This window comes from Toxotes jaculatrix, chromosome 22 (genome assembly GCF_017976425.1).
Source record: "Toxotes jaculatrix isolate fToxJac2 chromosome 22, fToxJac2.pri, whole genome shotgun sequence".
Classification (NCBI taxonomy): Eukaryota; Metazoa; Chordata; class Actinopteri; family Toxotidae; genus Toxotes; species Toxotes jaculatrix.
In genome coordinates, this window is record NC_054415.1 from 12321516 (window position 1) to 12343954 (window position 22439).

General features: G+C 43.6%; 1 protein-coding gene across 10 annotated transcripts in view; it reads right to left on the bottom strand.

Moving 5' to 3' along the window:
- The window catches only part of sox5 (SRY-box transcription factor 5), a 208223-nt gene that overhangs the window by 89060 nt on the left and 96724 nt on the right, over positions 1-22439 (bottom strand). For 6 of the 10 annotated variants that reach the window (XM_041030249.1, XM_041030242.1, XM_041030244.1 and 3 more), the window contains exon 6: positions 20151-20243. The exons of 2 other annotated variants lie outside the window; for them this stretch is intronic. In XM_041030249.1, the coding sequence (XP_040886183.1) occupies positions 20151-20243 (93 nt within the window). Of the gene's footprint in view, positions 1-892; positions 1102-20150; positions 20244-22439 lie in introns of those variants that run through there. 2 more of the 10 variants (XM_041030247.1, XM_041030246.1) reach the window with 1 other exon arrangement.

Below are 22439 nucleotides of genomic sequence, written 5' to 3' on the forward strand. Positions count from 1 at the left end.
AGTGAAAAATAAATCACAAAAATAAGTAAATTTAAAAGGAGCAGGAGGGAAGGGTGTAAACATTTCAATTTCAGATTGAAAAAAATGATTTATTTTGGGGAATTCCTCTTCCTCATGTTAGTGTTTAAAAATAAAGAAATCCACTGTGTGTCTTTGACTTGTTGATAGCCTGTTAAAATGTCAGACTGTTACAGAAAGAGACATAAGAATAGCTGATAGGGTAAAGCAGAAGTAAATAAAGTTGTGGTGAGCGATGGAGATGAGATGATGAGAGGATAAGACATTCTGACTTTGACACACACACACACACACACATCCATCTCTCTCTCTTCAAGAGTCTCTTTTTCTTTCACACACACACTAACACTGTTTTCAGCAGTTTGTGCGGTTTTGTTGAGGTACTGAATTGAATGAACACAACTTCAGTCAGTCAGGAGGGACGGGGACGGGGACGGGGACGGGGACGGGGGGGGGGGAGTCATTTCTGTTACTGCTGGGACAAACACATGCATGAACACACACGCTAATATAATGCCTGCTTTGCCCCAGCTTTGCATATGGTATCTCTCCCAAAAGCCTAAAAGTCAATCATCAACTCCCCTTTACCATCTCTGACTCTGTCACACACAGTCACACACACAGACACACACACACACTCCGGACTCAAACTCAGCCAACTCTCTGAGACAGTTCACATGCTCAACACACACACACAGACCGAGTCTTCTCCTCTCAAACACACGTACCTTTTTACTTTCTACTCCTATCCTCCCCGTGCTTTCCCCTCCCTGTCTCTGTCCCACTCCGTCCTGTCCTCTGTCATCTGTGTGCGAATGTGCGTGTGTGTGTGTGTAAGAGAGTGCGTGTGTGTGTGTGAGAAAGCGTCACGTACCTGTTACACTCCTGAGGTAGCTCAGGCTCAGTGAGCATGCTGGAGTAAGGGTCCGTCTCTCTCGACAACAACAACATAAAACAGTCCCACAATGCTCAGATGAACAAGGTTAGTCTCCCCAAGACAAGACGGGATAGAAGTGATCCTTCAACCTCTCACACACACTGCTGATTCTCTCTCTCTCTCTCTCCGTATTCCTCTCTCTCTCTCTCTACTCACACACTTTCAGCCTCACACCCTCTCTCTCTCTCTGCCTCTGTCCCTCCTCTTCTCCCTCCCTCTCAGTAAGCTGTGAGATCTAGTCTCAGCTCTTAAAGGGCCAGCAGCAGAGCCTCTTTCTCTTTCGCTCAGTGTGTGTGTGTGTGTGTGTGTGTGAGGGAGAGAGAGAGAGAGAGAGAGAGAGAGAGAGAGAGAGAGCAGAGGGGAGGGGCCGTTTGACCAGAGGGCTCATCACTCCCTGAGTGCAAATGCACAGCAGTGCTGCCCCCTTCCACAAGTCTCTCTCTCTCTCTCTCTCTCTCTCTCTCTCTCTCTCTCTCTCACACACACACACTTGGTTTTCACACACTCAGACAACAGTCACAGATCATGTAGACACACTCCAGAGTGATAAGACCACTGCAAGTCCTCATGCACTTTATTATGCAACATGAGGGGAATTAATCAATATGGAGTGAACTACACTGGACTATATGAAACACACACAAGCACACACCTTTCTACTTTCTGTATTTTATACCACATGCCTTGTCTAAATAGGATGGAGGCCATTTCTTTCTCTACAACAAACAGGAATTCTTGTTCATTAACTGCGTTAAATTAGGAGATAAAAAAGCTTTTATAACTTTTATAACTTTTCCAACAGATTCGGATTACTTATTATTTCTTTTCTCTGTGCTTGAACTGGCAAATTCTTGGAATGATCCCTCAATTAGTGACTACAGGTTGTTCTGTGAGTCATCAATAGGGTTTGAAAGTTAGTTTACATGAACACGGTCCACAGCATTTTATCGAGGCTTGCTCTAACTTGTGACAAATGCAGAAATTCTATTACAGATAAAACAGGTGATTACAGCAATTAGTGGATTAACTGGAACCATGCTAGACACTAACGCAGCCTTCCAGAGTCTGGCATGATGCTGCACAGGGTTGTTGGTCTGTATAATAACACATTTTTAACTGCAGCCTAGAAACGTTAGTGTTAATCTAACATATTTTATAGTTTTCACAGGCAGAGCAGAGAAAAGAGAAGCTAAAAGTAACACTTTTCACCACATTTTTGGGATGCTTTGGACGCATTCATGCTTAATTGGTTAACTTGTGTTGTTCCAGCCTCTCCTACTTTCCCTTTGGTTCCACTATGTTATTAAAGTGAAGCTGTTGTGCTTTGTGCTCCACTCTGACACACATCATGCTTTTCACATGATTGGCTTCGCTAACAGAATAAAGTGAAAAAAAAAAAAAGTGTGGACATAAATCAAACCTTAAAACACGATTAATAAGGTATCCTAAGCTCAGAGTTCAATCCTTTCAGGGGTTGCTGATTGTTCTGTAACACTGTCCAGAGAGTTTAAATCACAGTTCTAGTGCATTTAAACAATATTAAGAAGACATCTCACTGTTCATTACTGTTATTACTATTTGCTGATCGTCAGCATGAAGAAGCAGAATATTAACCCACTTTAATCATCCATCTCTATCCATTCACACTATCTCCACCCTTTCTTTCTCTTGTTTCCCACTGCTACTTTAAATATTGTTATTCTGAGATTTGTAGCCAACTGTTTAAATGAAATGAGTGTTAGTATGACTTTTCCAAGCCTTTCATTAATGCAGAACAATTGCAAGGACAAGCGTTGCAGGTCTCTGAAAAATAATGCACATCTTCCAGCCGATCCGAAGCAGTTTTTCCTCCGTGGCCGTAGTCTAACAAATGAGATAAAAAGCTTTAACAGACTTTCCCTTCTTTCCTCCTTTGTTTTGATGCAGCGAGAGGGAGACATTTGATTCTGCTACATGGAACAGTTTTGCTACAAGAAGACAGCTGAACACTTTCAACAGAACATATGCTGAGGCTCACACGCATGAATGCACACATGCACAAACACACACACACACACAGAGACAGACTCACAAAATACACATATACAAACTGGCTAAAACCTTCAGCGATCACCCACACCCATTGTGTCCTCAGGTGTACGTACTGTATGTTTGTGTGTGTGTGCGGGTGTGTGTGTGTGTGTGTGTCAGTAGTGCATGCTGCTTTCAGCCCTTAGTGCTGTCAGTCACTATTAAGGGTGTGTGGTCTACGTGTCACACATACGGCCAATCCAGCTATTGTTCTGGAGAGCGCAGAGAAAAGCAGAGTTGACAGACTGCCACTTGTGTGATACTTTAACACACACACTCAGACACTGACACACACACACAGAGGAAGAAGGAGAGAAAGCAAGCTTTGTCACTGTACCTACTGTAGACAAACACACACCTTCTGTACAGTCACACACACACACATCCACACAGAACGCATACATTGTACAGCGTGAATACAGTGAGAACACACAGATAGATAAAAAATTTGACATTTTTCAAATATTGACTAAATAATCTAATCACAGTCAATTTGGTAACTGTTCTGGAGCTTTCAGTCAAATCACACAGGCTTCTTTCATCCATTTTAGCCTTAAAGTTGAGTTTGAAAGTTCATGCTCAAACTTGGAAACAGTGTTTTAGAAAACAATCTCACCACAAGATCGATTTAATCCATTTACTCTTTCCAAGGTCAAGAATGAACCACCAGCTTTAAAGCCAAAGAGGACAAGAAGAAGAAATGGAAATCTGAACATCTACAACTACAGACTGTTTCACCAATTCTCAGATGTTGCCTGCCTTTGCAGAGGCACTGTGATCCAAGCAAATTTAACTATGTTATAGCGGTAGATTATTTATTTGAACCAGTCACTGAAATATTTAGGGGAAAAAAACTGTGTGTGTACCACAACTCTTTTTAAGTGTAGTGGAGACCCCAAAGTTTCCAAAGATACCAAATATGTCAGGCTGAATTTTAGAGAAACGAATAAAACGAATAAAATGACATTTTGAATATTTTCATTTGATGGAAAGGAACCGCCACAAAAAAAATGTGAGGGTTCGGTTTAAGTGTTTCACCCAGTGTAAACATCATTTAATCTCCATGAAGAGTTGAAACAAGTTGAGTTGTGAGTGATACTGTCAGACAGTGTGTAACAAGTTCATTTTTCCAAGCGTAAAGCTACATAAGGGGGAATAAGAGGGAGGAAAAATCTGGATATTAAAGGGAAACTACAGCGATTTTACACATCAAAGTCTGTTTACAGGTCTTGTGGAGTGTGAAAAAAAACTTTTATAAAGCCTTTTGTAGCTGCAGAGGGATCTCTGTGCAGTCTGATAAACTGCCTCAAGTGATGTCACTTGAATCAGCACTGGTTTGGTCTGAATATACCAAATATTTGCCACCTCAAGTGCAATGCTACATCAGCAGGGTACTCTCGTAAAGAGGAAGTTCATCTCACCCCCGCACTCAATACACATGCCAAAAAAAATCCTTAAGTTCATCATCACAGTCACGTTTTGGTTAAATTTAGGCACAAAAACTACTTGGTTAGGTTTCAGGTAAGATCATAGTTCGAGTTAGAATAAGTACTTTCCTAGGGTTAGAGGACCTTTGTCGTCATGGTTACAATAATGAGCACGTAGTTTTTACAGGACAGTCTCTAACAAAGATATCAAGGTCCATCTTGACATTTATTTATCAATTATTTGTATACACATACATATATGCACACGTTTGTGTATACAAACATACACAGACTAAGTACATATCAATGCCGACTCCTCCTCCTGCTCTCTATAAGACAGCAATATGAACATGTCAATGTCACCAACAATCAGTGGCATTAGTTTTCTATTTACCTAATCTAATTCATGGTCAAATGGAGAGAATACACTGGGAGGGCTAAATCTAATCGCATTCCTCGACTAAATTGAGCCCCGATTAGAAACGGCATCTCTCCTTGACCCTGTAAACAGCTGCAAAACCAATGATAACCTCATTTGTGCATTACAGAAACTTAATTTCTCCATTATGCGGCTGAGTCGGCTGCAATCGGTCAACATTGCAGCAGAGCAGCACTGACCTGGGCACATCGCTTGCCCTCCCCCCCCCCCCCCGCCCCCCTTCCCCGCTACAGGAAGCTGAGAGAACGGGGATGAGTCTTGTGTTTGTTATTACCATTCACACAATGGGTATGGGTAACAGTGGCCTTCAGAATTTACTTTGCAGTGAACTTAGCTATGATTAATTCTGACTCGACAATGAATTTGAATAGTGGATACAGGTGATGCAGTGGACAATGCACATGTACAAAAACAAATCAAATTCAGAATCAGAATAACGTCCGTGATCCCTGCAGAAACTGCTTTGTTACAACTGCTCAGAATGCACTTAGAAAAGAGGAAGGAAGGAAGTACAAACATATAAGCTACTACAAAATAGCAATAACAATAATAATAATAATAAATACAGAGTAATGCAAAAAGTTTCATGGCAACAGAGTGTTTGAGGTCACACACCATTGCATATGAGAACTCCCTGGACATGCAACATGGACATAACCTCAGGGCTAACAGCTCAATGTCTGGGTTGCAGAAAATAACTACCTGGAATGTTTAAAGAGGACGCAGTTTAAATAAGTTGCTAATAAAAAATAAAGCAAGCTAAAAAGTGACGCGGAACAAGCGGCAGAAACTGTTACCTGCACAAAAAAAGCACTGTTAATGCATGGAAAAGTTTCATGGAGCAACCAACTTCTCAGATGTAAGCAATCGTCTACATTTGAAACATGTTGCTGAGGCATATGAATGAACACAGCCATCGGAGTGTTTTATGTTCAGTGAGAAAATAGTGACAAGAAAATGAAAAGGGAGTGTTTCACCTGGGATGAAACAAAAGAGGCTTGTTAAGTGATTCATAGGTTCATAATCTGAGATGTGTTTTTGGAAAAGCTGGAGGGAGGTGACAAGAGAAAGATGGAGGGAGAAGGTATCACAAAGCTGCTCGTGTGAGGACAGGATATACAGTGCACACACACACACACATACACACACACACACACACACACACACACACACACACACACACACACAATAAAACACAGTATTGCAGAGAGACAGGAAGAAAAAAAATACCCAGAAGGAACAGCAAATATTCACAGTGCAGCAACTACACATACACACGTTCATGTAAAAATAAATAAATAAATAAAAAGTCACACACACTCATTCAGAAACAGGAAAAAACACGCAGAAAAGCAAGCATGTACACACAACACACACACACAGAGTCCATTACAATGAAACCGTTGATGGGAGGCCCCTGTGTCGGGACCCTAACAGCTGTAGTGCATTAGGGGCCGACCATGAGCAGGGGCAGGGAGAGACCGGCAGTAAACAATCCCAAAGCCTGAAGACACACACACACACACACACACACACACACACACACACACACACACACACACACACACACACACACACACACACACACACACACACACACACACACACATCTCTCTCTCTATATATATAGTCACACACATCTCCCACACATTTTCACAAACATTCATGCACCATATTATGCAAATGCAGACACACACACATCAGACACAATGTGGCAAATCAGTAGTTATGGACCTAAGAGGGTTTTCTGTGCAAGAGCAAGATCACATCTAGAAATTGACATTGTTTGCATTTAAATTGGAGAGAAATGAGCGTGCTAGGGTTTCGCTGTTCTGTGATGCTGTGAATCAAAATTCTAGGACAGAGCAGCCCAAAATTTGGCAGTGTTTTTCAGATTTTCAATCGCAGCCATTCACTGCAAGACGGAAACGGTTGTCCACCGAGTAAAGAATGAGTGATCGATATTGGCAATTGATTATTCAGCTCACTGTAGGACTAGTCTGTGTTCACTTTGTCCAGCAGCTGCCAAAGCAGTCTCAACTCAACCCCAAAGTCCACCTACTCTCAACACTCAGGATGTTGCTGTTTCCAAGGTCAAGCCTGAACTGTTAGCCTCAGATTTTAATGATAAAAAACACAATACAAAATGTGTAGACTGAATATAATCCAGGGTTTTGCAGATATCAGCATTCTGCCTGGTGATGGGGTGGATTTATACAGCAGAAGTGTGCGCCTCCACAGACACTCGGAGCGACGAGCCTGCAGCAATTTTGTTGAGGCTACACTTGTATTACAATGTACACTGCATTTAGCCATTGCATGGAGTGAGCTAGCCCAGGCAATCAACACGAGTTGCGTTGCATTGCAAAAACAAAATGGCCTTTCTAAGCTGGCATGCAATTCCTGCTCTTGCTTTTCTTGTTGTGGTCTTTTGCAAAGCCTGCTGCTGTTCATACACCGTTTCACAAGAAAGTTTGCATGCCAACACGTCTGATCAAGCAGCTCAGTATGGCTCCATGGAGGAATACTTAAGCTCGTCCCACTGCTGCTGTTGCTGCTGCTGGTGTTGTGACGATGTGCACTGCTCCCCCAGGATGAGCTACCAGTGGAATAACAGCAGAGTGAGTAAAGCTTACATCATTCACCTGACAGTTTGAATTCTGGCACCCACAGCAGCTTATCTGAGCCAGCATTAATACATTAATGACACAGAGACACAACAATGGAAAGAAAGCCAGATGGAAAACTTGACTAGTGTCTGAAGAGATGCTTCACTTCAGTCGACAAGTCAAGAGCCCAAAACCAAAATGCACTGAAAACGTGCGGGAGGAGAACAGGTCCAAAAATAGTTGTGATGTCTTAACTGCAAATGTGTGTTTTCCTCACATTGTTGTATCAGATGTTATATTCTGGGTTACATCCTGGGCACAGTTGTTCAAAAATATCTGATATGATCAACAATTCAGAATTGAGCATGAAAGCCAGTGGTGTGAATGTTCCCTCTCTCCGCCTGTCTCTCTCTCACATCTCGTCTCAGTCTCAGGGTGAGCTCGTATATCAATACCTCTGGCATCTTCTCTTCTCTCCCACTCTCTCTCTTTCCCCTTTCCCGGGAGAGGAGGAGAGAGGAGAGGCCGGCGTGGAGAGGCACAAGTCCCTGTGAAGTGGCTTTATCGTGGGGAGACACGTGCAGGCAGAGGACCCCGTCTGAAGGCTGAGTGGCAGGCGGCAGAAGCCATTAAGATAGAGCCGCTATCTCTTGCTGCCAGGGCCCTCTTAATACAGGCGGGGGCTCAGGCCGCTCTCATCCACACACACACACGCACACACACACACACACCCCTTCTCTCTCCAGTGGTACTTGAACTGACATGCAGTAACATGGATGTAGACATGTGCGTGTTCATTTACACTTACAAGCAACGCTTTCTCTCTGTCTCTGTGTGTCTGTCTTGAGTCTATTCCACGTTCCAAACCCATCAATCCCTGCCTGGGCAGGAAAAATGAACACATAAATGGGCAGGTAGAACGGTAGATACCAGAAGACAGACAGACAAATTGCTCTGTCTGCCACTTTTACCACCAAGGTATGGCGGTGTCAGTAACGTGAAAAGTGCACACCAGGTTCATTCTTTTGGGACATCCAGGTATGGCTGTAAAGATGCTTTCAGACAGACGAGCTGCGAGGTCAATGGTTGGTGGTGTGGTTTGTGCTAAGCTAAGCTAATCGCCTCCTGGATGGGTGTATGCAAACTTCTCATCTGACGGCCAGCAAGGAAGTGAATGCTCATGTTTCCAAAAATCCCTGGACAATGGAGGAGTTCTGCTCTGTTTGGTTCAAAACAACTCCACATTTCTTTGGTAGAAAGCAGTTCCAGTGAAAACCAAGGTCTGATGAATATCAAAAGTAAAAAGGACATTATAAAATAAATCAATAAAACAACTAATGCCACAAAGTCTAACCCTGGCATGAGATGTTTTTTATTTTGGGAGGAAACTTTTCAGTGTTGTGAAACATGAAAATCCACTGGTCTCCACATAAAGGCAGAAATCTCAAAGATATTTCAAAACCTGGCCACATCATGTTTGTAAAGATAGATATCACCAACACTAACAGAAAAAGAGCACTTTTTTATTTGAGTAAAATGACTCTTCTTTACACAGTGATAAATTGTAAATCTCGAGTTATCCAGATGTGAATTTAGCAAACATAGGCTCTACTCGGATGGCACCTCCACATAGCTTAAGGCTTAAGAATCATGTCTGTGTGCAGCCACCTAGCTATCATCTACTGACATCCTACATGTGAGGTATTTAGGTGACATCTGTAAACTGCAGTGACAGAAAAAAAACCCTGGGCTACTCTCATCAGACACGTCGTGATTGGTCTTATTTGTTTCCTCATATTTCTCTTTTTTTCTGTTTCACCTAACTCACCACACTTTAGTCTTTTGTCTGACTCTGAGACGTTCTTGATTTCTGCTGCTGCTCAAGGTTACTGGACATGGACTGCAGTGTGTGTGAGCGTGTCTGAGACCTTTGCCTGCCGTGCTTCCACAGTCAGTGCGCTGCTCTAACCGTTGTGGCAAACGTTGCACTGTAAACAAAGCTGTTTTCTTCCCTGACAATGGCTGTGTGGAAAATTAATTAACGATCTGTACTCTTTGTGCGAATCTTAACTCATTCCTAATTAGCTGGATTTTTTTTTCTCCTCTTCTTGAAAACATCAAGTCACTTAATTATGGCTGAGGGAAAATAGAGTGTTTCTGGTGTCACTTTATTAGTAATCTTTAGTGCTGTGAGAGAGCGAGCGGCTGGAGCACACAATGCAAGAAGTGAATGAAAGGGAGTCTGTGTCACAGCAGGGTTAATGAAACACTAGCCTGGGAAGATAAATAAAAAGTGAATGATTTACAAAAAATGACAGTCCAGACATCTTGGAAACACACGCAAACACACAGACACAAAAAAAGGGTTTAGTCACGAGCCCACAAACTCTCACACAAACACACACACACACACTTCAATTGTCCTGCTACCTGACTGCATCGCAGACAAAGGAGACTTTTCCTTGAACTCTTCCTCTCTCTTCAGTTGACAGCAAACTAAAGTCTCTGACTGACTGAAAATCAGTCTGCAGAAAAGAAAAGAATGAGAATGAATGAAATTTTGAGGGGGTGAGGGTGGAGGGTGGAGGGTGGAGGGTGGCCTGCTGGATCCAAGCGGTGACGGAGCATGAGCTGCGGCTGTTAGTGCTCGGATGAATGGCAAAAAGAAACACACATGGGCTTCATCCACCAAGCCCCTACCTGTGTGTGCATGTGACGCCGTGTGTCATATCACTGTGAAGAAGATGGTCGGTGAGTTTACACGCACAACCAGATTAAGGAAACCACAATCTGGTTTCTTTCACTCAACTACTTCTTAGTGCAAAGCGATATAGTTACGACGTTTCGGCGTGACAAGAAAATGGCTTTTGTGCTATGTTAAACAGGCTGCACTTAGAATGAGCTTTTCAACCTGAGAACAGGACAAAGTGCTTCACAGTGCTTCAGATTCCCCCACACACTGCAGCATATCAAGCCCCCAACCCCAGGTCCTCTGCCAGAGGACAGAGGACCTGTCCTACGCACCGTTCACAGCGGCTGCACAGCAAAGTCTCTCCCTGCGTCGGGCAAATCAGACATGTTCAGGCGCGGTTCTGGTGAATATAACAATATTCACATTATATCTAATAAACCTGATTTCATCTAAAATGAAATGAACTATCCTTAAATTCTTGTCCATTTCAAAGGTCAAGAACGAACTTTTATCCTCAACTTCTGAGCCAACATGTTGAAAAAGTCCTTGAAGTGCTCAAAACATTTTTAAAGTCCACAATCTGTTACAGCTTCATCTGTTGGCAAAGATCATGTGATAAGATTGAAAGCTCCAGAACAGCTGCTACATGAACCTTGGGGTGAGGTTTGTCAACTGCTGTTTCCAAGATTGAGAATGATCACTTTTCCAATTTCCTTTGATTGAACTATTACATTTATCTCCATGTTTATGGGAATCAAGATTGGCCAGGTAAATATATTTTCAGACAGCAGTAAGTGGACAAACTGAAAGCTGATTCCCTGTCTCATTATATCACAGAGACTGGGAATGGCAAAACATTTTTAATTATGAAAATACAGCAGATTATCACTTTGAGAGTCCCTAAGCTTTGTTTTTATCCCCAGGAGCTGATCTTCTCTCCCTACCATCTCCCTCTCCCTCCTCCTTCTCCAACACAATCTTTGCTTTAGTTGCTATCTCTCTCCCTCTTTTTCATTCCTCCCCTTCGTTCCATCTACTAACCCCCCACCCTCCTCTTCCTCCCCCTCCACCTCAAAGCTGTCAGGATGTTGCCTCCTTCGGTCTGAGGCTGAATGGGGGGATTTGGCACCATTCCCCTCTCCTCGCTCGCTGCAGCCGTTTTTTTTAAGAGCACACATGTTTATGCACCAAATCTCTGCACTTTGTGTTTCTCCACGTCAAGGCACAAGCTCAACCCTGGATTGATGCGCCCTGGCAGCCCCCTGTGTACTTGCTCTGAGGGAGAAGGGGGACAACAGAGAGAACAGAAGAAAAGAGAGAGAGGGAGAGAGCAGGAGGAAATCTAGAGTGGAGAGGAAATGATTTTCTGATTTTCTACACAGGCTTTGTGGTCCTGGAAGGCTGTTTATATGTGTGTGTGTGTTTTTTTAAGTCCATTGGTGAGAACAAGAGGAGCGGAGATTGTGCTATCCACTGCCTGAGGGCTATGCTGAGCCTATATATTTAAGCCTCCACTGTTCCTTGCTTAACAATAACGCCTACAAGTTTTAATTTAATTCTGTCTTTTTTCTTTAACTAAATAATCCACTTCCATTTTCTATGTCACAGCTGGAGAAATAAATCTAATCTTATCTCATAGCAGACTGGGTGTGAGGTTTGATGCTTAAGAGTTTTTCTTTCCTATTTTTTTTTTCTTTTTCATCTTCAAGGCTATGTGTGATAAAGAATAACAGAGACAGAACAGTGTGCATGAATGTGTGTGTGTGTAGTTTACAGAAGGGCAGGTAGGGCAAGAGGACATGCATGCAAGCCTTGACAATGTGCCTGCTTTTGGTGTTTTACAGTATTTTTGTACATGTGCAACGGTGCGTGCTTGTCATTTGTTTGTTTGTTTGATGTTGGGAGGAGGGTGAACGAGATACCAAAGTAAGACAGTGGCCGTGGATGAAGAGTAGGAAAGATGAGTAAAAGTAGTTAGAGGGATGTGAGAGGAACGACAGGGGAAAGTAGAGGAATAACAGTGCTGCTTGAGGTTTAAGGCTAGCAGCCAGCTGGCCTGTGGCCACTCCAGTTGTGGCGAGCTTCCTAAACATCTTACAACCCAGCAGCCTCTGTTTAGCAGCGTGCAGCCTACGCCCACGCACTGTCATTACCAGACCGCAACTCACCACCTTTTTATAAAAGCCATTTACATCAGATTTCAATATTGGTTCAATGTGTAGCCGGAGCAGACGCCTGCGTTTGTGTGCTCTTAGTTTGACCTAAGACCAGGACGACCACAGGCATACGGCACATGAAGTAACTGCTTGTCCTTTTAAGTATATCTATATATATCTATATATATCTATATATATATCTATATATCTATATCTATATCTATATCTATATATATATATATATATATATATATATATTTATATATATTTTGGTGCAAATTGAATCAATAGTTAGTTTTATTTAGATTTCCTTGAGGCCATGCAGAACAGAGGAGGCTTGTCACACCTTGGTGCCCTGCCCCCCTCCAAATCCCCCTTTTCTCACTGTGGGAACACACTGGCACACAGATGGTTAAGCCCACCCTTGTGATGAGTGGGAAGGGTGGGAGGTGGGTGGGAGGGGTTGCTGCAGATGGCACAGAGGGCATCGCCAATCAGCCTACATGCACGCACGCACACACACACACACACACACACACACACACACACACACACACACACACACACACACACAGAGAAATAAAAGGATGAGGTAAATGCGTAGGAGAAATAGTAGAAGATGGATGTACGTATAGTTAGAAGTTGTGGGTGGGTGTGTGAGTCCTGTGCCCTCGGGGGAGGGGGGGCGTTGTGTGCTGTATACGTGCGATGCCTGGCGTTGGTCTATCATGGCACACAAAGCCCTGGCATCTCGCTGGCACCTCTGCCCACGTCGTGCCACACTGAGAGACACGGCGAGGCCTGCCAGAGGGGCCTGGCATCACAGTGTGTGTGTGTCTCTGACTTCGTCTACATCTGAGAGCATGTCTTTGAGGTGTATGTATGTAATGTGCGTTTCTATGATTTGTGTCAGTACGCGTGTGTTTATCTGCCTGTGCATTGGTGATAAGTAGCTTTCCTCAAAATACATGTGACAAAGTACAAACATGTATAAATACTTTTGAAGGTGTGTGTGCCTAAGTATGCATATACTGTGACCCATCAAAACACCACACACTCCCACACACACACCAGCAAACACACCGGTACCCCCTCTCATTAGGAAGACCCTACCCTGTGTCTCTAATGGCTAAGCCTTTGATATGCAATAACGACTAATTCCCTCCTGTGTTCCGCTCTCTGCAGACAGCGCAGTCATTAGACCACGGACATGGACACACACACACACACACACACACACGTTTGTGTTTGAGCAAGAATCTAATCATTTAACCCGTCCAGAGGTTCTGATTCTCATCTGTCTTCACCTTACGTTATGAATTGTCTACCGGGGGACTCGCTCCCCTCACTTGTAATGTAAATAGAACAATATTTACATAAAAACATTTGAATTTATCATTAAAAATTGCTCTTCTTGATGTGGAATGCATCCTTCTGCTCTTTAAGGCAATAAGGTGAAGCCTAATTTGCTCATTGCACTGTTTGTCTTGTATGCATAAGTTATTCTGCCATCAATCTCACACTGTAATGAGGGAGAAAAATCCAAACATTCAAATGCACCTACTTCTAAAAAGAGCGAGGGCAAACAGGATGCATTCGCCACTGCAATGCCAGCAGCTACCTTTGTTGTTGTTAATATCTCAGTAACATCAACATTAACGCTTACTGGTCTGGTGTGGACTCAACAATGGGAATGCACATTTACACTGAATCTCTACTGTGAATCTGTTCCTCTTAATACACCAACCAAAGTGGACTGACAGTTGTCACTTGATAACAGTGCAGCAATGACAGAAACAAATAAGACATATAATGACAACGTATCATTTCGTGTGTGCATTTCTTCCTTATCAGTTGTTGCCCTCCTTTACCTCTATTACAGTTTCCTAACCTCTGTTACTACCTATTGATTTATTTCCTTTTTGTCTCTCCTCTCATTTCTTTCTATAGTCTCTCCACCATCTTTCCCCCTCATTCTTATCTAGCCATAGAGCCTTCACTCTGTCCCCAGATACTCGCTCCCCACTTAATCTTAACCCAACATATTACCCTGATCTCCTTGCCTTCTCCTTCTGTTTCTCTTTTGTTTCATCTCTCCCTAATCCCACACTCCATTACTCTATTTCTTTTTCCTCATTCCTTTTTTATGTTGCTTTGACTTCTCTTTCTGAGCTTGCACTTGCTTTTTCCTTTTTTTCCTCTCCCTTCCCTCTTCTTCTGAAACTCCAGTCCTGTTATCAGTCTATTACTGTGTCCTCCATTCATTCTGTAGCTATTAACCTGGTGAACAGCCTCACCCCTGCTGACCCCAGCCAACTAATACAGCTTACACACACTCAAACTCAGCTGGTTGAACTGGCACACCTCTGTGCTCACTTCTGCCCTCCCTCACCCTCGTTTTATAAATCCTCCCTAATCAGCCCCCGTCTGCAGAGGACCTGTGACAGCGATTTTATTGTGGGGGAGAGGTAGGACTTCTGCATGCTTACTAAAGAACTGCTGAATAAAAAGCAGTGATACAAACTTCCACATCATCTGATCGTGGTACAACCGAGGGGATGGTGTATCTGTCAAATAGTGACACTGAGTCAGAGAAGGAGTTGCTATTAGCTGAGGACATGGGAAGGCTTTGTTTGATACCGACAACAGGCCTGGAAATGTGGCCATTAAAGTCTGACACAAGCGACGGTTGCCACAGTTACCACTTATCACACCACTGCGTCAGTAGGTGAGGGTGAGAAGCCAAAGCTCCGGTCAACTGTGGAGCACTGCTCTGTGAAGTACTGGGTAGGATGAGAGCAGGCAAGCTGATTCTTGATGATGGGAGGTGATGACAAATGCAGGGGCGGAGCCAAAGGAGCGACTGGGGAGGCAGCCGTGTAGTGAAATCTGATTGGTCACCCTCAGTGTCACTCCAAATGTCCCTGATAGTCATTGATTTCTTAGCTTGCGTCCAGAAGCTGACGTCACCTCAAGAGGACAAGTGCGTTTCATGTTGCCTGGTTGCCCTTTTTGACAGAAAGTAATCTCCAACAGGCAAGATCTTGATGTAAAAAAAAAAGTATTTGGAGAAACATTGTTATATTACTGTTGACAATGATCAGTCCAGTTTTGGAGTTGAGCTCAGTTTCCTCTTCCAATCAAATCTTTTCAACAATCCCTCTATGCAGTATAAAGAGCTGTTCTTCCAGTCTAGCGGAGCAGGTGGGTGCACTTGGGCTCTTCTCTTAGAGCATCTCTTTGAGCAAAATGAGGAAACAGTGAGTTCACAATTGAATCAGATTGATGGGCTACATGTTAAGAGATATGCTGATGAGAGTGATGGAAAAAGGAAGTGAAAGACACAGTCCGAATGGATCTTAGCTAGCTAATTTGACTCAGATCTGACAGAAAAGAAACAGACTGACCCATTGTTGCGAGAATATCTAGTACAGACAGAGGCTAGAGAGCAGATACCTCTCAGTAAGCACCAACACAATGGCTGCTTCACACTATTGTCTATGACACAGGGATGTTTGGCACTGAAGTAGCATGTGTGTATGTGCCTTCACGTGCGTGTGTCTATGTGTAGGCCTTTTGCCTGTGTCTACATGCGTGTGCACATGCATGTATCTGCATGTGCATGTACATGTGTGTATCCACCACACCGGGCTACAGTTAAGCGAATGAATGCATTAAAAGGGCTGTTGGGGAGCCCAGCTCGCTCATTGCCCGCGATAATGAGGATGTTTTCTGTCTTCAGTTCAATCAGCGCTCCCGGCTCTCTGAGACGGGAGAGCCTAGCAGATGCACGGCACGTAGCAGATGTGTGCTATTGGAGTGACATCTGAAAGTAAAACTCTAGAGCCTTTTTACGACATTGTGTGCTGCTGTTTAGATGCCCGCGATTTCCTGGCGCCAAGAAACGGTGACAACAGCAACTCCGGGAACAAGAAAAGGCGGAAAAGAAAGAGGGGAGAGAAAAGGAAAGAGGCGAGGAGAAAAAGGGAGGAAATCTTTGGCAAAGGCCTCATCTTTGAAGTGATTTGGAGAGAGATGACATGCAAAATTAGAGAGTAGCGTTTCGCCCTCTCCACTTTGACTACACATTAAACGCAACAGGGAGAAATTTTTCCCCACAAAGATAAATGGCGCGGGGGGCGCGCCGTGGTCCCTAAACAACACAGATTACCTTGTCTGCGCGCTTTCAGAATCTGTTAGGATTTTCAGGCTGTTTGATTAAAGTTTTGTTGCCTTTTTTTTTTTCAGATGCAGGTACATATAACTTTCCAGCCATTCAGTTCAAACTTTTCAAAAGCCCAAGTGGGAAAAAAAAAAAAAAAAAAACTCCTTTTCTCTTCAATCATCTCTCAGCCAATCAAAAACAGGTCCCTGGCCAAAAAAAACACTTAACAGAAAAAAATATACACAAAGCATTTGTTGTATACAAAAGGCAAGATATCTGAAAGGATAAATGGCATGGATTTATACACGGGATTCTGTCACTGCAACTATCTAAAAGGGAAAATGTTTAATTGTAGCAATGGTGTTTCTTTGGCTCATAATCACAGGATGAGTGGCTGCTATGTAGATCCAGGTTCAGATCCTATATATCTGTCTCTTCATCCTCATATGGTACTGTGTGGCACCATATCAGAGCCATATGTCTTTTTATTTTCATTCTTTACTAAAAACTAGTGATATTTACTATTTAGTATGGTATGGATTTAACAGGGGTCGAATCAACAAGACAACTTGAGCGGTAATTACTTACAAACAAGATGCTTAAGTAGGCTGCTTCTTACAATACCACGCAACACTTTCCACCGTTCGGACTTAAGGGCTATTAAAAACAGTGCAGATTGCATGAAAACAGAATATGTGAATAATGAGAATAACATTAATGAAAGGAGAGCACATGGAGATATTGCACAAGCATCTGGAGTCCTAAGCAAAAGCAGCTTTACAACAAAAATAAGGAATCTCTTTCCTCTTTGAAGAACTATGAGGCACCACAACTTATTTAGTTAACCATTCAGGAGTGAAATGACTAAAAGCTCTATTTCGCATAATCTTATCCCCGAACCTCAACAAGTGAAAAACAAAGAGTCAAAATGTGCAAAAAAAAAGAGCCAAAAAGTTGTTCATGATGAAGACAAAGATCCAAGACAACAAGGCTGTCTACGCAATGAGCTAATTTAGATATTGTGTAGGTGAATACTTAACAGATCAGTGGGCAGACTATCATGAACATAAGAGCATTCTTCATTCACACGAGCATATACTCACACATATTTATTTGTGCCTTTGAGACCGATGCATTGTGCGAGCATATATGGTGTGAGGCTGATCTAGAGGGAGTTTTATTGTTGTGCCCACGGGAGCAGATGTCGCTGGCACTTACTCAATACTTTCTCTCATTCTCTCTCTGTTTGCTCCCTCGCTGTGTTGCTCCCTCTCTCTCTCTCTCTCCCTCTCCATCTCTGTTTTTCTATCCTTCCCTTTTTTTTTTTTTTTTTGCTTCGACCAGATGGAGAGATGCTCCGCTCCAAACCTTTCTCACTCAGGACCACAATGCTCTGAGTCATGTGATCCAGCCTGCTATCTCCTTCCTCTCTCTGTCTCTTTCTATCCATAAGCACTTGCTCTCCCTCTTTCTCAGTGTCCTTTTCCCCCTGACAAAGGCAGACAAAGGCCTTTCATTTCTCCTAGCCTGCTTGTGCTCTGTGTGTTTGTACTGTACCAAACTAGGCTCCCTCACTCATTGTATTCCCTCCTTCTCTTTGCAAAGAAGGTGTCTAGGGGCCCTGGGGCCCCCGCTCTGAGACAAGGGGCCTGCCTCAGCCCGGTGAGGGAGGTGGCAGGGGGGTAGGGGGGTGGGAAGGGTTGGTGTGGTGAGTGAGCGAACGAGGGGAAGAAGAAAGAGCAAAAGCGAGAGAGTATATTATTTCATTAAGTGCTTTGGAGCTCGGCAGGGATTGGGGAGTAAAACCTTGCAGCTCTGTGTGTGACAAGGGCACGACCTCCCACAACCTGGGAACTCTAACCACACATCGCGCTGCTTTCATCTGATGCTGGGGGTGTGTGAGAGCTCTCAGTCACTGGCGCTGGCTGGCTCGCTGAGGGCGCTAAGCTTTTTAGTCAGGGCCCGCTGAACGGAGGAAAAGGTGGCGAGAATGACGGAGAGGAGGGACAGAGGAGGAGGGAGGGAAGGTAAAGCCACTGTGGTGGTGGGGGTGGGAGTAGGTGAGGAGAGGAGAGGGTGGGGTGGGGTGCTTGGTGGGTTTTTGCCCGAGCCCCGGTAAGACAGAATTGGGCATTGTCGCCAAGCAGAGCAGAGCAGAGCTAGCCCATTCTGTTGATCTGAGCAGGATCCCGGAGAAAACAAAACTGCATTGTTCCCCGCAGATGGAAGCCAGTGTCTCCTGGGTAACAGCATTAATCTCCCCTTTTCTCCTGCTTCCTCTCTTGTCGGGGCCATAATCGGTGGGCTCCTTTCAGCAGCCGAGCCAGCCTCAAAGCCCAGGCTCCTAACTAGCCTCCTAATTAGCTGCAATTACAATGAAGACAACATGATGAGATAATAGAAATTTGCAAAATAATGACATACCACGGGAAAATATTCCTCCTCCCCAAGCACCATTTTTTTCCCTCTGGGAGAGGCACAATGGAGAGCCGGGGCCCTTTTCTGAAAGCGGGGAGCTCAGAAAAAATGGTGGCACATTATGTGGCATAGAACCCTATTGTCTGCCTTCTGGTTGCTTCAATCAACAGGCCATTGTCTGGCTGCTTAAATCAAAATGACTCAAATACGGGCTCCGTAATGATGCCCTCTCAGCACCGCATACTGAACAGAGAGACAGACTGAGAGAGGGAGAGGAGAGGAGAGGAGAGGAGAGGAGAAAACAAGGGGGAAAAGGAGAGGAGCTAATCATGTGACACGTGACAACGAGTAAAATACTTACAACAAGGTAAGAAAAGGGCCCTATCGTCAAATATCCTGACAAAATCAGACGGAAATAACACAGGCCGCCTGGATACCAGTGATGATTTGTTGCCGCTACACAGTTGTTTTCATCTGGTCTCGTTAGATCACATTAAATAGTCGTCAGAGAAAACACGACTTTATGAAATCAAACACGACTGAGAGCGAGGCAGCCAGAGAAGGAGAGGGAGGGGAGGGGGATGGAGGGAGGCGACGGAGGTAGACAGCAGGTGGTAGTCATGCACAGAGCAACATTTTTAGCAACTCTGATCGGCAACGGGGGACTAAGAGTTACTCTGCTACGCAAGTGGATGGAGACAGGGATTGGTGGTCTGCTCACCAGAACATGAGTGAGCTTGGGATACAAAGGTTTTCATTCAGTCAGATGTGCCGTACCTGTCTCCGTCTCTATGTCTGATTGTGTCTCTGTCTGTCTAATGAATCACAAGCATCCTTTGGGATTTCTCTGCAAAGCCATTAGCTTAGAGAAATGTATTCTGTACACTGTGATTCTGTTTCTCCCTCTTCCTGACATACACACATACACACACATACACACACACACACACATATAGATGTGTGAAATCGTGCTTGCCATCATCTGATCAGATCAGGTGACTCCCTCAACCATCCGTCACATTTAAACAAGCCAATCAGGGAGGCTTAACAATCCCACTGATGCTCTTAACTTGAAGGACGCTGGAAGTTCTTACCTCAAACCTTTGTTTTTATTTTTTTTTCTGCGAAAGACAAAGACACAGACCCAATTTGCAGATGTGGTTCTGAATCAAAGTAAGATATTATTTAAGCAAATGATTAGCACGTGGCTCCCTCTCACCTGTCTTCAGGCTCCGCACTTTTCATAGCCCTCAACTTCCCGAAGCTCCGTGGCTCCCAAGCAGTCTCTCTGACACACAAACACAGAGCCAGACTGACATATTGACAGACAGATAGGCAGACAAACATGCGGACAGACAGAGAGACAACACACATATGGACGGACAGACAGGCAGACGGACAGAAAACCAAAGGTTAATACAGTACTCAGGAGAGGGGATTAAGACAGACAGAGCATTTGTGAGTTACTGAGAGTGTGTGAATATTTGGGCATCTGTGTGTGTGTCACCTGAAGCTGACACACACACACACACACACACACACACACACACACACACACACACACACACACACACACACCCTTACTGCAACTGCAGTAGGTACAAGCAGTTTTGGAGAAACGTGATGCTTGTACGTTGATGTGTCTGTGTGAAAATGAAGTTCCTGTGTGCAGTGGCTGGAGTCCTGATTGAATTAATCATTAATGTTGGTGTCTGGCAGCTTTAATCACAGTGGTGTATTACAACTGCTGTTTAGCACTATCATTAGGTTTTCTCTCTCATTGCTTATTACAAACACTCAAATGTACAAACACACACACACTGGCACACAACAAACTTAGGTACAAGACAAAAAAAAACCAAAATAACCCCGAAACCATGACCTCCTGGTAAAGATTAAGGAAATATGAACATGGTTTCAAATCCTGATCCCGTTTTTTTCCGTTATTGTAGTGAAAGTACAACACAAATGTAGGTCTTATATTGAGTTACATTGTACTTCAGATGTAATGTACTTGTGCTTTAACAACATTTGAAATGTGGCTTAAGTTTTCATTCAGTCATCACATCTGATCTGACAGAGTCCTAAACGCAACAACGGTATGGCTCAAACACTTTAATTAGCACCAGTGAAAGGATTTAATCCCAAAAAGAAACTGTCTTTTTTTTTAAGTGTGCACGAACTGTCAGGCTTCGATCCAATGTTTGGGACACCTGCATCACAGTTCAGATAATCTCACACTATTAACAGTCAGTGATGCCGTTTAAAACTGAAGCGTAATCCCATTTAAAGACATAGGTATTAAATTGAAGGGTGAAAGGGGGTCTCAGGCGGAGGTGCAGCAACCTTTAAAACCAGCAAGTCCCAACACTCCCCCCTCCACCTCCCCACCTCCCGAAACACAGAGGAGTCCCGCGGAGTAATTAGCGTGTGTCAGATAAGTTGACAAGCTCGTTAACACGGCGCATCATCCGATACCGTCGCCTTTGTTTGTGTAGGCTTCTGAGAGGAAGTTAGCAGTCTAATTAGCATAATTACGACTGCTGATTTATATGGCTGTAATTAGCGAGCAGATTTCTGCATGTTGTGGTCTGATGGAGATACGCTGCTGCCGAGCAGGAAGCTGGAGAGGAGATTCTCTTACACTGTACATGATGTTAAAAAGGGCTGTGTGCGCACACACACACACAAACACACACAAACTTTCTATTTCTACACATATTTTGACAACTAAATTTATGCAGAGAGGTTAAAAATGAATATATAGAATATATACAGCACACAGAGAGTAATCCCCTTCTGAATAGTTTCAGAATAATATCCTGCAGAATAAGATGGGGTAAGTATCATATACAGTAGCAACGCATCTGACTAGCAGCTCTGCTATTACAGATTTGATTCACACAACCCATTCACCTCTGTTAGATGCTTTCAAAGGTGAATGAGTACAGTCGAGACACTTAAGACCAAGGTTGCATAACTCTTAACAAAACAAATGGTTGTTTATTAACAGCAGTCGAGTCATCTAACTAAGTACTTGCATGCTGGAGTATGTGCTTGTAGTGCATGTACGTGTGTATTTAAGGGAGAGCTACAGATCTCTATTGGGAAAATGAAGGATTCTTCAAAACGAACACACACACTCACACATACGCTCACCTTCTAAGTAAACGACTACTTAAAAATGACAGAGTGTGTTTGAGTGAGAGAACAAGAGTGAAAAGGCAACGCAGAGGCATGACCCGTCTGGCAAGTTGGCCTTAATTACAGCAGACGTTCACAGTAGGACAGTGAATTAGTGCAGTTACTTCTCATCACTACTGTAAAACCCCGAGGTCAGTAGATTACCACACACACACACACACACACACACATACTGCACAGACACACACAAACACACACAATGCAGGGTGCTGTCAGGCGATCTTAGCAGCTTCCTGGGAGACATGGGGTGAAATTAGGGTCGAAGTTAATCTGTGAGCCAAACGAGCTACCACAGTAGTGTACC